At 47.8% G+C, this 15150-nt stretch overlaps 1 protein-coding gene across 1 annotated transcript in view; it reads right to left on the reverse strand.

Annotated features, from left to right (window-relative positions):
- Nucleotides 1-15150, reverse strand: part of LOC124259133 (DNA polymerase theta-like) — a 52184-nt gene that overhangs the window by 31824 nt on the left and 5210 nt on the right. Inside the window, 5 exon segments of the mRNA XM_046693227.1 lie at nt 4624-4738; nt 8767-8859; nt 8862-8922; nt 9316-9470; nt 9964-10095. Of these exon segments, the coding sequence (XP_046549183.1) occupies nt 4624-4738; nt 8767-8859; nt 8862-8922; nt 9316-9470; nt 9964-10095 (556 nt within the window).

The following is a 15150-nucleotide window of genomic DNA, read 5'->3' on the forward strand; positions in this document are numbered from 1 at the left end:
GCGTTGATGAGGACCTGTAGGGATCGTAACTGTAATCTACCTGTGACAGTCATGTCTTGGGCTGATGTGAGAAGACCCTAATAGTAGGCTCTGCCATTGTAAGCAGTGGTAGCGAGAGAGTAGCCGCTGGTGGAATGGTCTGCTGTATTCTTGAATAGCGGTCTTCTGGTACCAAACATACTGAGTTAAGCGATTTGTGATGAATCGAATACCCTGAACTGCAAGGTCTTACTTGCGATGGTACTAGGGTCCGTCCATCACTCTTATGGCTTCACTTCAACTGGCAAACTGAAGCCAGGCCGAATAATGGCTTTGCTGATGTAATTTAACTGTAGTTTGAGGCGCAGTGGATTCTTGATCTACTTGTATCCGTCGATAGGTAGAACGACTCGGCGAGCCCTTAGCCCTATGGCGATGTAAGAAATTTGATAATCGGTTTAGTTATCCTGCGTGAATGCAGCCAGGCTGCTGATATTCCGCAATGTAGGAGTACTTTCTTCACTGGTAATGCTTAGCCCTTCTAAATTAAATGCGTGGAGTATTTCCTGGGTCGGGATGAATGGGGATTGTTCGCAGGTAAGGCATCCTGCATAGATCTATGCTGCCCTTCGTAGTCCATGGGACGGAATCATCTGGGGCGTAACTGAGGAGTAAAATGTATCCATCTTGAGAAACCCGGTGGGATTTCAAATGAATAGTTCTTGTTGAAAAAGCTCATGTTGTAAGATGAGTCTGCTTATTTCTCCGTGGAGTTTTCTTGGGAACTAGAGAGCTGGGGAGTAGGAAACCTGGTTGACGTTTGCTTGATCTATTACTTCTGGCCCCTGTTTGGATAGGAGGGTGTGTTCAGCCTCTGCTATCTTTAGTAGTTGTTAGCGTTTCTAAAATGTCGAACTTGGGGGTCCTGATTACTGCCGAAGCGGAGCTTAACCTGTAGGGGGATCTGAAATCGTGTTGAAGAAGAATGTTGGAGGTTTGCAGCGTTCAGGTAATATTCCCCTAGTTTTCCTCAGTGGCTGGAGAAGGCTCCACCCACTTGAGTTGGATAAAATTTAAACTGTAGTTTGGGGTGGAAGACTCCAGTCGTTTCCGTAACCCGTGTCGTGCTGCCTATAATTATGGAACCTCTGCGTCCTGCCTCTTCCTGATCCTCCCTCTATAGTTGCCGTGATACGAATTTTAAAGGAATCTTGCCTCTCTAGAGCTGGCTATCTTCGCTGCCATATACTTGCTCTTTGTAAAATGGCCAGTGAACTTAGATCTGCCTGAGTGTATCTCTGTGAAGTCTGTGAATGGCTGGCTAGTGTGTCCATCCCGATCTAATCATCATAAGGACTCCCTGGAATCCCAAGAGACTTCCTTAAGCGAGTTTGTCGATTTCTCCGTCAAAGATGGATGTTGTGGAAACCCCCGGGCTGTATATAAAGTGGGGCTGTAAAGTTCTCCTTAATTTACAGGAGCCGAGGAGGCCTTGGCAGCCGAAGCTAAGGGTCAGTGCTGCTGAAACAGATGTAAAGATGATCCGTTAAAACTGCTGATCTTTCTTTTTGCATAAGTAAAAGGCAGAATAAATCATTCTATCATCTTCCGTGCGTGGAATCGTAGAATCTAGTAATAAGGGGTCTCATTGATCAGTCCTAGATCTATATTTAACCCAAAGAACATATTTGTTACGCCTCGCCATGAAGTTTCTATATAGTGCCCAACTTAGCGATCATCCATCTTGTAAAATCTTGTTCTTTACATCGCTGATGATCCTTATAGTTCTCATCGATGTCCCAGAGCTTCTGTAGAAGGAGTCCATGTTATTATCGTGGAGAACTTCGGGCTGCCAACTGAAAAGTTGGGCAGATGTGGTATCTGAACTTTTCATTAGCTTTCTGGAAGCTGCATCTAGATTCTGTGGCACTGCCTTAATCCAAAGTCGATCGGGGTAGAGTGATTGCATCTGGATCATCTTCCTTCATCAAATACGTCCTGCGCTGTATTGCCACTTTTAGATGGTGATGTGAGATCTAGGTTGTTGACCATCCGCCATACCGTATCTCTGCATCAGAAAATATGATTCTCCATCATCCTCAAAACCATCATCATTAACAAATTGTAGAGATGCTCGGGACTGCGTGTAGCTGTCTGTATATCTGATGAGGTTTGTTGGCTGATCTAGTTGACTTGTGCTACCGCTCTATGTGGAATCTGACGGGTGATCGACCTGGTGATGAAACGAAGTGGAGATCGTCTATGGGATGATCTTCGAGAGACTTGGGAGATTGAATGTTGATAGCGCCGGCTCTTCTGCAGTCCCTCGATGTTCTTCTAGATGATGAAGATCTGGAATCATATGTCGCCGCCGAATGCCTTCGCTTCATTGCGCGCCGGTCAGTCCGAGGGATCGATGATATGACCTTAGCGAAGGCTTCGTGATGTCCGATAGTGCGAGTCCATATCTAGAGAGATGAAATCGAAGATGAAGGTGATGATCCTCTCCGCCTTAGCTGAAGGCCTTCGGCGAAAGCTGTACATCTGTGGTCGCTTCGTCCAAGGTGGTGCTGGGACTTCCTTTCGCGAAAGGTGACATCGTCTTAGCTGCTTCGTTGTGGCCGGGTGCCTCTGGGGTGCTGTCACGTTGGAGCTATCATGGTTTCGACTCGGACCCTGCATGCGCAGTTTGTAGTGGTCCTCCATGATGTTCATAATCTGCCGCATCATCGTCTTCTGGGATGATCTGTGGCGGAAGTCGGTCGGGCGTCTTTTCTGCGATGGGGTTCACATCAATGGCGTCTGATGTTGGTGTAGAGGCATCAGGCTGCATGGTGATCTCTGCAGAAGTCACAGTCGCTGACACCCGGTCGCTTCTTCTGGCGTAAGTCGGGGGATGATTATCGGCTGATCATCAGTAAGGGCCCATTCTTCTGCTGCTGGAGCGATCTCGGCTGAAAAGTTCTTGCTGTCTTAAGTGGATTTCCCTTTGAAGTCTAAGCTGCCCTGCGTAATCCCCTCAATCTGCGCTGAGGCGGCGATGAGAGCCCTCTTAGACTTGGTCTGCAATGGCAGAGATGTCTGGGGAGGCCGGTCGTTTCTTCTTCGAGGTAAACGGATCAAGGCCCCATCGCTCCTCTGCCGCCCGGGTCTCTAGCAGAACACCAGACGGGGAGAGGGTCGATCGCTAGCAGCTGACTGGATGGAATATCTGGACTCTCTGCCATGTTTTGCCCTTGTTTAGCATGCGATCTATCTGCAGCATACGTCTTAAAGGCACGAAGGTGATATTTATTAAATGCAGAATGAGATAAATTAATGCAGTAACTGCAGCGTGAATTAAACGCAGACAACGTAGAACAACTAGGCATATTACATGTGGACCGGAGGCAGAAAAAGCGTATCTACAAATCGCATACAGATTTTCATCAACGTAAAACTAACTGAACAATCACCGATACGCGTGAATAAACAGTAGAAATCGATAATAATTAATCAATACAAATAGTAAAGGGATACTAGCTATACCTCTATAGTAACCTATGAGGAGGGTAAAAACTAAGAGATTATCAAAGGATATGGTGTGTAAGGAGACACAAAGGCTTCTCACATCCTGCTCCACTGGGCGAAGAAGGAGAGAGTGGAGCACATGGCCAGAGGGTGGCGACACCTTTCCGCCAGGGGAAGCAAGGGGAGCAACTTCGTGGTGAGTACCAATTAGTGATTTTATTTTGAAGGGGAGCTTCAAATAAGGAGATACAAGTGTTCCACTATGTTGCAAGAAGAAGAAGACAAGCAAAAGAGCATGAGTCAGGATAAGGGAAAAATTTGTAATTTTTCAAGTAAAATTGATATTTTTATACTTATCCTGACTCATGATCTATTGCTTTATCTCCCTTGCAAATGGTACACTTGAATCCCTTGAAGTTCCCGAAGCAGGCGTAAAAATACACTCACCCACGAGTGACTGTTTGAACGGGGAAAGGGCAAAAAGGGAGGTAACTCGTGGGTGAGTGTATTTTTACGTCCGCTTCAGGAACTCGAAAGGATTCCACTACCATTCGCAAGGGAAAGGCAGATAAGCAAATGATCATGAGTCAGGATAAGAAAACATTATAATAATTAAAGTAAAACACAGGAAATGTTGAAGTGCTCTCTAATTTATTTAACTGATGGTGCCTATCATGCAAATGAGACATGATCAAATGGTTAGCAGTTGCCTCAGATGGCCCCATGCAACACATCGTCATTGACGTCAGACGGCGGCACCACATGTGCCTGTAGCATGGACGTATCATCACCGGCAAGAGGAGGTCCACACAAACAAAGCCAAACATTTTCCAATGAATATCAACATTATACTATTAGGACTTCTTATAAATTTGGTACAGACTATGAATTATGACGGCTGAAAGCTACCAACATCACGTTTGAGATAGCCACTTTTAGTAATATTCCAGCAATATCACCGCACAAGACACCAGAAATGGGCTTCACACATTGTAACCATGTGGGGAATCAAACTCGTGTCTTCGGCATTACAAGCAAACACTTTAACCACTAGGCTATCCCACAGCCTTTTCACTGATACACAATAGCATTAAAATATATGGATTACAATAAACAGATGGACAACAGCAGTACTTTGTGTTAGTGTTGACTCTGTTGGCGACATAGGAGATCTTGGTGAGCAGCAGCTCCAGCAGGTAGCCGCGGTGAGAGTCTCCCACCATGTGCAGCTCATCCACCACAATGATTCCTGCAAAACAATACAAGAGATACATGTCTCCATTTGAGCTTCCAGAAATCTTTTCCAGTATAAATCAGGAGCTTAAAACAGGAGATTTCACTATAACCAGATTTTCTTGGAGTGACAACTGTGGAAAGTGAGGGAGGGAGATGGAGGAAGGGTTCAGGCTGGGAGATGGAGGAAGGGTTCGGGCTGGGAGATGGAAGAAGGGTTCGGGCTGGGAGATGGAAGAAGGGTTCGGGCTGGGAGATGGAAGAAGGGTTCGGGCTGGGAGATGGAGGAAGGGTTCGGGCTGGGAGATGGAGGAAGGGTTCGGGCTGGGAGATGGATAGGGTTCAGGGAGGGAGATGGATAGGGTTCAGGGAGGGAGATGGATAGGGTTCAGGGAGGGAGATGGAAGAAGGGTTCAGGGAGGGAGGTGGAGGAAGGGTTCAGGCTGGGAGATGGAGGAAGGTTTCAGGGAGGGAGATGGAGGAAGGGTTCAGGGAGGGAGATTGAGGAAGGGTTCAGGGAGGGAGATGGAAGAAGGGTTCAGGGAGGGAGAAGAGGAAGGGTTCAGGGAGGGAGATGGAGGTAGGGTTCAGGGAGAGAGATGGAGGAAGGGTTCAGGCTGGGAGATGGAGGAGGAAGGGTTCAGGCTGGGAGATGGAGGAGGAAGGGTTCAGGGGAGATGGAGGAAGGGTTCAGGGAGGGAGATGGAGGAAGGGTTCAGGGAAGGAGATGGAGGAAGGGTTCAGGGAGGGAGATGGAAAAAGGGTTCAGGAGGGAGATGGAGGAAGGGTTCAGGCTGGGAGATGGAGGAAGGGTTCAGGCTGGGAGATGGAGGTAGGGTTCAGGGAGGAGATGGAGGAAGGGTTCAGGGATGGGAGATATGGAGGAAGGGTTCAGGGAGGGAGATGGAGGAAGGGTTCAGGCTGGGAGATGGATAGGGTTCAGGCTGGGAGATGGAAGAAGGGTTCAGGGAGGGAGATGGAGGAAGGGTTCAGGCTGGGAGATGGAGGAAGGGTTCAGGGAGGGAGATGGAGGAAGGGGTCTAGGCAGGGAGATGGATGGGAGGAAGGAGTTCAGGAGGGAGATGGAGGAAGGGTTCAGGAGAGGGAGATGGAGGAAAGGGTTCAGGCTGGGAGATGGAGGAAGGGTCCAGGGGGCGGAGATGGAAAAGAGGTTCCCAGGAGAGATGGAGGAAGGGTCCAGACTGGGAGATGGAGGAAGGGTTCAGGACCGGGAGATGGAGGGAAGGTTCAGGGACTGGGAGATGGAGGAGTAGGTTCAGGGCTGGGAGATGGAGGAAGGAGTTCAGGCTGGGAGATGGAGGGAAGGGTCCAGGGAGGGAGATGGAGGAAGGGTCCAGTGGAGGGAGATGGGAGGAAGGAGTTCAGCGGGTTCAGGGAGGGGAGATGGAAGAAGGGTTCAGGCTGGGAGATGGAGGAAGGGTTCAGGCTGGGAGATGGAGGAAGGGTTCAGGGGAGGGAGATGGAAAGAAGGGGTTCAGGATGGGAGATGGAGGAAGGGTTCAGGCTGGGAGGAAGATGGGAGGAAGGGTTCAGGGGGAGGGAGATGGAGGAGGAAGTTCAGGAGATGGAGGGAAGGGTCCAGACTGGAGAGATGGAGGAAGGGTCCAGGACTGGGAGATGGAGGAAGGGTCCAGGGCTGGGAGATGGAGGAAGGGTTCTAGGGAGGGGAGATGGAGGAAGGGTCCAGGGCTGGGAGATGGAGGAAGGGTTCAGGGAGGGAGATGGAGGAGAAGGGGTTCAGGCCTGGGAGATGGAGGAAGGGTTCAGGAGGAGATGGAGGAAGGGTTCATAGGCGAGGAGATGGAGGAAGGGTTCAGGGAGGGGAGATGGAAGAAGAAGGGTTCAGGGAGGGAGATGGAGGAAGGGTTCAGGGAGGGAGATGGAGGAAGGGTTCAGGACGGAGGGGCCGATGGAAGAAGGGTTCAGTGGAGGGAGATGGAGGAAGGGTTCAGGGAGGGAGATGGAGGAGGGTCCAGGCTGGGAGACTGGAAGAAGGTTCAGGGGAGATGGAGGAAGGTTCAGGCTGGGAGATGGAGGAAGGGTTCAGGTGGGAGACGGAGGAAGGGTCCAGGCTGGGGAGATGGAGGAGGAAGGGTTCCAGGAAGGGTCCAGATGGAGGGAGGAAGGGTCCAGGCCAGAGATGGAGGAGGAGGGTCCAGGCTGGGAGATGGAGGAAGGAAGGGGGAGATGGAGGACAGAGGGTCCAGGATGGAGACGGGTCCAGGAGGAGATGGAGGGAATGGTCCAGGGAGGAGATGGAGGAAGGTCCAGGCCGGGAGACGGAAGAAGGGTCCAGGGAGGGGAGATGGAGGAAGGTCCAGGAGAGGTGGAGGAAGGGTTCAGGAGGGGAGACGGAGGAAGGGTTCAGGAGGAGACAGGAGGTTCATGGAGGGAGATGGAGGAAGGGTTCAGGCTGGGAGATGGAGGAAGGGTTCTGGCTGGGAGATGGAGGAAGGGTTCAGACTGGGAGATTGGAAGAAGGTCCAGGACTGGGGAGATGGAGGAAGGGTTCAGTGACAACTGTGGAGGGAGATGGAAGAAGGGTTCAGGGAGGGAGATGGAGGAAGGGTTCAGACTGGGAGATGGAAGAAGGGTTCAGACTGGGAGATGGAGGAAGGGTTCAGACTGGGAGATGGAGGAAGGGTTCAGGCTTGGAGATGGAGGAAGGGTTCAGGCTGGGAGATGGAGGTAGGGTTCAGGCTGGGAGATGGAGGAAGGGTTCAGATGGGGGGATGGAAGAAGGGTTCAGCCTGGGAGATGGAGGAAGGGTTCAGGGAGGGAGATGGAGGAAGGGTTTAGACTGGGAGATGGAGGAAGGGTTCAGGCTGGGAGATGGAAGAAGGGTTCAGACAGGGAGATGGAGGAAGGTTCAGACTGGGAGATGGAGGAAGGGTTCAGGCTGGGAGATGGAGGAAGGGTTCAGGGAGGGAGATGGAGGAAGGGTTCAGGGAGGGAGATGGAAGAAGGGTTCAGGATGGGAGATGGAGAAAGGGTTCAGGCTGGGAGATTGAAGAAGGGATTAGGATGGGAGATGGAGAAGGGTTCAGGCTGGGAGATGGAAGAAGGGTTCAGGATGGGAGATGGAGGAGGAAGGGTTCAGGCTGGGAGATGGAGGAAGGGTTAAGGCTGGGAGATGGAGGAAGTGGATCAGGCTGGGAGATGGAGGAGGAAGGGTTCAGGCTGGGAGATGGAGGAAGGGTTCAGGCTGGGAGATGGAGGAAGGGTTCAGGGTGGGAGATGGAGGAAGGGTTCAGGCTGGGAGATGGAGGAAGGGTTCAGGCTTGGAGTGAGTTTGGTGATGTGACAGTATTTCAGGTAGACTCTTTTGTCAGAATTATTTCAGAGGACAACCCGAAGTGATGCAGGTCTTAAAAGTCATGTAGTGACACCTACAAGCACAGTTAAACTAGACACATAATTACAGCAATCGGTTTCTGTCATACGGTGCTGACTACAACTCTACACATTGAATTCTGGGGACACTGATGACAGTTCAAAACCCAGAAATCTGTGCAAACCAAATTTCTACGGAATTGCAGTTGCACCACATATGTCCCCCAACCTATTTATATGCCAAAGGTTCTGATGAACAATACAAAATTCATTGTCCCAAGAATCCTGTTTAACTTTTGTTTTGCAAACTCAATTTAAGCCTATAAAACACAAACTTTCATTCCTTCTGTATTTTCCTACATCTTCATGTATTCTGAAGAACAGCCAAGTTTAACATGCAGGCATCTGTCAATATTTCCTGGTCCTAGTGACTTAATATACTGAGAATATAGTCAGCTATACTTCATCTCTTCATCTATTAGTCGTAATAGGCAACTAATGGGATCGGGTGGTCAGGCTCTCTGACTTGGTTGACACATGTCATCGTATCCCAATTGTGCAGACTGATGCTCATGCTGTTGATCACTGGATTTTCTGGTCCAGACTCGATTATTTACAGACCGCCACCATATAGCTGGAATATTGCTGAGTGCGTCTTTAAACAACAAACCAACCAACTTCATCTCTCACCCAGCTTGTGCAGCTTGTTGTCCTCCAGGAGTCTGTTGATGAGGCTGTTGCCCTTTTCTATGGTGCAGACAGCCACGTCCACGCTGCTGAAGCCTCCAGGGGAGAGTAGCTGCCCATGAACCCACTGACTCGCACTCCCGCATCCTGGTACAGTTGCTGCAATCAGTACACCATGATGTGTGTCAGTGGTGAGATGGAAAATCTGGTTCAAGTCCTCAACTTTTACATTGCTATTGTGATACTTGTAACTGGAGAACATCTCCTTGGTGGCAGACAAAAAGGCAGGAAGGAGAGAGCCTTCCTCTTGGTCTCTCTACACCCTTGTGCAGATACAATCCACCTAATACAGGGAGCCCTATCAGCAGTGACACATCTTCTCTGGTGACAGACATGATGGCAGGAAGAGGAAAGCCTTCCTCTTGGGTCTCTCTACACCCTTGTGGATCAGTGGCATAGACTACTTTCTCAGGTCCGAAGCCCCACATGGGTACAACGTGTGTTGCCCATTTCTTTGTACCGAAACAATTCACCTGATACAGTGAGCCCTACCTGCAATGAGAACATCTTCTCCCTGGTGACAGACACAAAGGGCAGGATGAAGAGAGCCTTCCTCTTGGTCTCCAACACTCTCTTCAATATCAGCAGCTCAGCCACCAATGTCTTTCCTGCACTGGTGGGGGCTGAGTACACTAAATTACCTCCATCTGCAGATGATACAAGTTATTATGCCATGACCTTGGAAAATCCTTGATTCTGATTGGTTAATCTGAGGTTTCAAATAACAACTACCTCTAACTGAAGCAGCCGATTTTACTTTTGCATCTTTATGGAAACGATCATCAACAGAATATTATGCATTTAGTTCCTGAAACTGAAGAGCATGGGTTTGGTGTGGACCAATCAAATCAAATCTGAGTTAACACTCAGGCACAACATTGTCTTTATATGAAGATCAAAGGAACTCTCCGTCATGTGCACAGGAGGTTAAGACAGGTGAATTTGGAGTAAGTAAAGCATTCTGAGCAGCCTATCTTATTTCTGCATATCAAAATGGAAAGAACTAGGTAGTTCCAAATGGAAAACATTAAAGGCTCTGCTAAGTGAAACAACACATGGCTGCCTATGACCACAACTTTACCATTAACACAGATTCTGTTTCACAAACAATGAAATGACACAGTTGAGACTTATACTTACTGAGAACATTTCCAGTACAGAGACACTGGGCCTGCCACTCAAACATCTGCCTGACACCCAAGCGGTGATATTGTGTCAGCACAGCCTCGGGTAGTCCCCACGCAGAGAGCAACAGCTGGCTGGGGTCCACACCTGACACAGGGATACATTATCTTATAAATAAAACTACTTTCTACACAACTGACTTTACTCAAAGACAAAAGTACTAACTATAGAATTTTACAGGGCACAAAATATTGCATCCTGTACAATATGAAAGGGAAAATGGACACTAAAAATTACATTACATCCTGTGGAATGCAAAAGGGAATTTTTTATATTTATCCTGACTAATAAATTAGAGAGCACTTCAACATTTTCTGTGTTTTACTTTAATTATTATAATTTTTTCTTATCCTGACTCATGATCTTTTGCTTATCTCCCTTTCCCTTGTGAATGGTAGTGGAACACTTGAATCCTTTGAAGTTTCCAAAGCAGACATAAAAGTACACTCACCCACGAGTTACCTCCCTTTTGCCCTTTCCCGCGCAAACAGTCATGTGACCAGCCTTACTTGTCACTCTCTCCTGATTATTCTGCCCATGCACATGGATCTACTGTGAAATCCGAAGTGTTTCCAGCGGGGAAGTTGGGAGGGCTTGACCTCATGAGTCAGGATAAGTATAAAAATATCAATTTTACTTGAAAAATTACATATTTTTTCTTATCCTCACTCATGATCTTTTGCTTATAGAATCCTTCGGATTGGTGGTGGGTCAAGCCACTTCCTGGATTCATCAGCTGTCCTTAGATACGTCCTGTATCGCCTCCCCATGGGAACTGCGTAGCGGCATTTCGAGATCCTATTCTTCAAACTTCCGTTATAACTTTCGGGGACCACTTTCTTGTCTTACTTCAATCTCAGACAAGTTGAATCATGTTGATTCGTGTGGCTTCAGATATACTAGTATCTTCTTATCACTAGATATCTTATAACAACCCACAGATTATGATAAGGTCTTTTTATCATAAATGAGTTGCAACCCCTTAATGTACAGGTAAGATCTTTACCCGTGCAGGGTCTTTAATCACTCATACTAGTCTGTCCTAGACTGTGCATGGACTTTCAAAATAATACTTTTCCTTAGTAAAAGTTATCAACAAGTCAATGTGGTAAAGGGTGAGATTTTCCAAGTCAAGCTTTTGTGGAACCGTTAGTTGCTGTGCTACAACGAGAGTCTAAAATTGCTGAGTGCGTGAGGACGTCTTCGGTGGCTATGTCTCGGAGGTAATGGTTGGCAAACACTGTGTCCGACTTCCAAAAGCAGCAATCCATAATTGCTGATATAGAGCAATTTCCATGCAGAGCTAGTGTTGACGCTTAAGTGCTCTGACTCTCGTGGTGGGTTGGAAGCTCTTGGAGGTTCTAATCAAGCTGCTTTATAGGCTCTCAATATGACGGCTCTCATCCAGAACGATATCGTTGTTCTTGAGACTTCTGCTGATGTCTCTGTAGATAACGGGATGAACAGGCTTGAATTTTCGCCTCTTTGTTTTAGTCTTATGAAGATATATCTTCAGGGCTCTGACAGGACACAAGGATAGTGGATATGCTGAATGCGTGGAACTGTCTATCTGTCTGACCAGGTAGTTGGTTCTTGGGAATAAAGTCCCATCTACGCCCTAGATGTACTGCAGCATGTTGCCCGGTGTCGAATCTAGTTCGACCAAAGTCCAGAGTATGTATCTCTGATATTCGAGCTGCTGTGGCTAGTGCAAGCAGGAACGGAGTCTTCTGTGTAAGCAGCTCGAAGGTAGTCTGATCTAGAGGTTCGTAGGCATCACTTCGTCCAGATGACGTGAGAATTACATTCAGATCCCAGGCCGGAGCTCTGAACTTCTATTGCTGGTCCTCTAGTTTAAAAAGATCTCATCAGAGCAAGTAATTCTGGTACTTTCGTCAACTTGATGCCTGTCTTCATGGTGATCACTGTACTGATGGCAGCTTAGATACGTGGATAATGTCGAACCTTTCAGATGTCTAGTATGTCTAAGATGACATTGGTTATTCCGCCTTTGAGGATGAGTAGCTTTCATAACAATGAAGCCTTCCGCCTTGCATAAGTCTCAAACTTCAGCCACTTGTCATCATACAGGTTCTGAGTGGATTCATGCAACGCTAAGGTTACTGCCTTGGCTGCTCTGGCAGAGTATCCTCACTTCTTCAAACATGTTTTGATATGGTCCACACGCCGTAGCTGGAACAGTGTCGGGTTTCCGTGGACTTGCTTGGTGTCGCGGATGTATGAGTAGGTTCTCGCCAATCTGGTAACTTGATTGTTGGACTTCCTAGATATTCTATTAGGCCTAGGAACCATGCTCTCGCTGGCCAATAGGGCGCGAACAAAGTCAGTTGTAGCGCCTGCGTCTGTTTGATCTTCAACAGTACTTTCGGTAGTAATATAGGAATATGGAAATGCGTTAGCGTTTAGTCCTTCCCATGATATGCTCAGTGCATCTGTTGCCCAGGCTTGGGGATCTGGAACTGGTGAGACAAACGTCTGTATTTGTTTGTTGAACCTCATGGCAAACAGGTCTATGCATGGGGATCCTATTTCCCTTATGATGAGCCGGAATGCTTCTGGATGGAGCATCCATTCCGTAGGTGATGGGTGCAGTGGTCGGGAGAGCGTTTGCAAGCACGTTCTTGGCTCCGGGTATGTGACACGCCTTTATCCAGATGTTTGCTTCCTCCGTGATGTCGAACAACTGGAATGTGAGCTGTAGAAGGCTTGGGAGACCTTGTAGATCCTTGTATTATTATGGAGAATGCCACTGTCGAGTTGTCCATGTGGACCATCAGCATTCTGTTGATCAGCAAGCTTGACCATAGTTGTAAGGCGTTGATCACGGCTTTCATATCCAGCAGATTGATGTGAAGATGCTGCTCTGTTTTGGGACCACCTCCCTGATGCAACTTGATTGTTGAGATGCACACCCCAGCCTTGTATCGATGCATCTCACGAGATGATGTGTGTGAAGGCGGCTCTTGTAAATAGGTCCCTCCGCATTGAGCGTTCCACCTGTGAGTCCACCAAAGTAGGTACCTCTTGAGATTGTCTGGCAGCAAGATAGGGCCCCGACGCCCTCGGAGATGTTTTGTCAGGAACTGTTGCAGCAGTCTTAGTTGTAACCTTCCTGTCTTGAGTCAAGTCCTAGCGCCGAGGATAGTAGACCCGAAGTAGACATTGCCATGTTCGTGAGTAGTGTTAACGGAGAGATGACTGCTTGAGGAATCATGGCTTGTATCTTGACCTAACGATCTTCTGGGATCGACAATACAATTCTGGGTTGTGATAAATCTTATCCCCAGAAATTGCAGATCTTGTTTTGGTTCCAACTCTTTGACTTCATAAGGTTCACCAGCCATACTAGTTGAGTAAGCAGCTTAATTGTGAAGTTCAGCTGTAGTCTGAGTTGACTGGCACTTTGGTGAACCTGAATGCCGTCGTCCAGGTAGAAGGCATTAAGTGTAGACCTCGATGATGTAGGTATGCAAGTATAGGCTTGGTTACTTTCGTTATGAATAGCCACGGGCCGAAGATATTCCAAACGGTAGGATGTTCCATTGGAAGTGCTGCCTTCTGAATAGGAATTGCAGATACTTTTCTTGATTCCAGATGTATGGGGATGTGTAGATATGCATCCTGAAGGTCTATGCTGGCCATGTAATCTGCTGGAAGGACGAGTAGTCTGAGTTGAGGTAGGTGGATCATTCTGAACCTGTCTGGTTTCAGTAGATAGTCTTTGTAGGATTTGCGCATGTTGTAAATCAACCTGAACTTCTCTTTGGAGTTCTTCTTGGGTACTAGAAAAATTGGGGAGTAGAAGCCTGGAGTGAGATGATGTTGATCTATTATCTCTACCGCATCCTTCATAAGAAGTGAGTTGATGGCTTCTTGTAACTTGTCTGCCTGCTCGTCTGCATAGTCGAAGACCATCGGCTGCGAGTTAGCAGAGGTGTGGCCTTGAGCTGCACTCTGTATCCTTCTCGCAGTACTTTTGAGACGTAGTCGTCCTCTAGTATTCCCCAATTTTTCCAGTGCCTTTGTAGACGTCCACCCACTGTCGATGGTTTTACAGGAACGGCTGGGGGTGGAAGACTCCAGTCGTTCCGAACCCCAATATCAACGTCTAGTTCCTCTGGATCCTCTCTGGGAGTCGCGCCTCTCCCTGAGTTACCTCTGTAATTTCCGGATGGGCGACGAAAGGAACCTTTCCCGCCTCTGAAGCTGGTTGTACTTCTTCTCCTGAGCCTTCTGGATGCCGGAATATTTGGACTTGCTGTTGTACTTCTGAGAAGTATGCCGAATGACGTTTGCTAGAGTATCTATAGACTTTATCATCATGACTTCTCTTGAATCTTAGAGGCGGGGGTAGCCTAATGGTTAAGCGTTGGCTCGTCACGCTGAAGACCTCGGGTTCAATCCCCACATGGGTACAATGTGTGAAGCCCATTTCTGGTGTCCCCTGCCGCGTGATGTTGCTGGAATATTGCTGACAGCGGGCGTGAAACCAAACTCAGACAGTCAGTGTCTTGAATCTTGAGTAGCTTCCTTAGCTGCATCATCTATCTAGCCTCCAAAGATAGTAGAAGCCTCCCATGGAGCTCTAAGCAGCGGCTGGGTGAATCTGTCACTCCATGAACAAGATGCCAGTAGACCTTGTCTGCGTAGCAAAGTGAGACCTGCCGATATTAATGCCAGATGGGCCGATAAAAGTATTGGTCCTTCTTCTGAGTGAAGCAGAGCTGATAGTATCATTCTATCTTCTTCTTCGAACTTGGGTTCTGGAACTTGTTAATCATTGATTCATTGATTGCTCTAGACCTGGCCAACCCGAAGAAGGATCTCCTTGTAGCAGTATCAAGTTGGGATAACTTTTTATCTTCCACTTTGTATGTCTTGTTCCGGTAGAGTTGTTGACTAACTTCATGTTATCATCTAATTCAGAGCGCCTTCATAAAGGGATCCATGTGATGTGTAAGGGGAATTTCTTCACATTAAAGGATTGCAGATGCTGATTCTGGAACTTGGTAGCTTTCTTGAAAGCTGTGTGTAGGTTGGAAGGTACCTTGGATATAGGTTCAATCGGAGGGATAGTCACCGAGCCAAAGTCGATGCGCTGCACATCTTATAAGTGTAGAC

This window comes from Haliotis rubra, unplaced genomic scaffold (assembly GCF_003918875.1).
Source record: "Haliotis rubra isolate DU_JTF1 unplaced genomic scaffold, ASM391887v1 Scf71, whole genome shotgun sequence".
In the NCBI taxonomy this organism is placed as follows: domain Eukaryota; kingdom Metazoa; phylum Mollusca; class Gastropoda; order Lepetellida; family Haliotidae; genus Haliotis; species Haliotis rubra.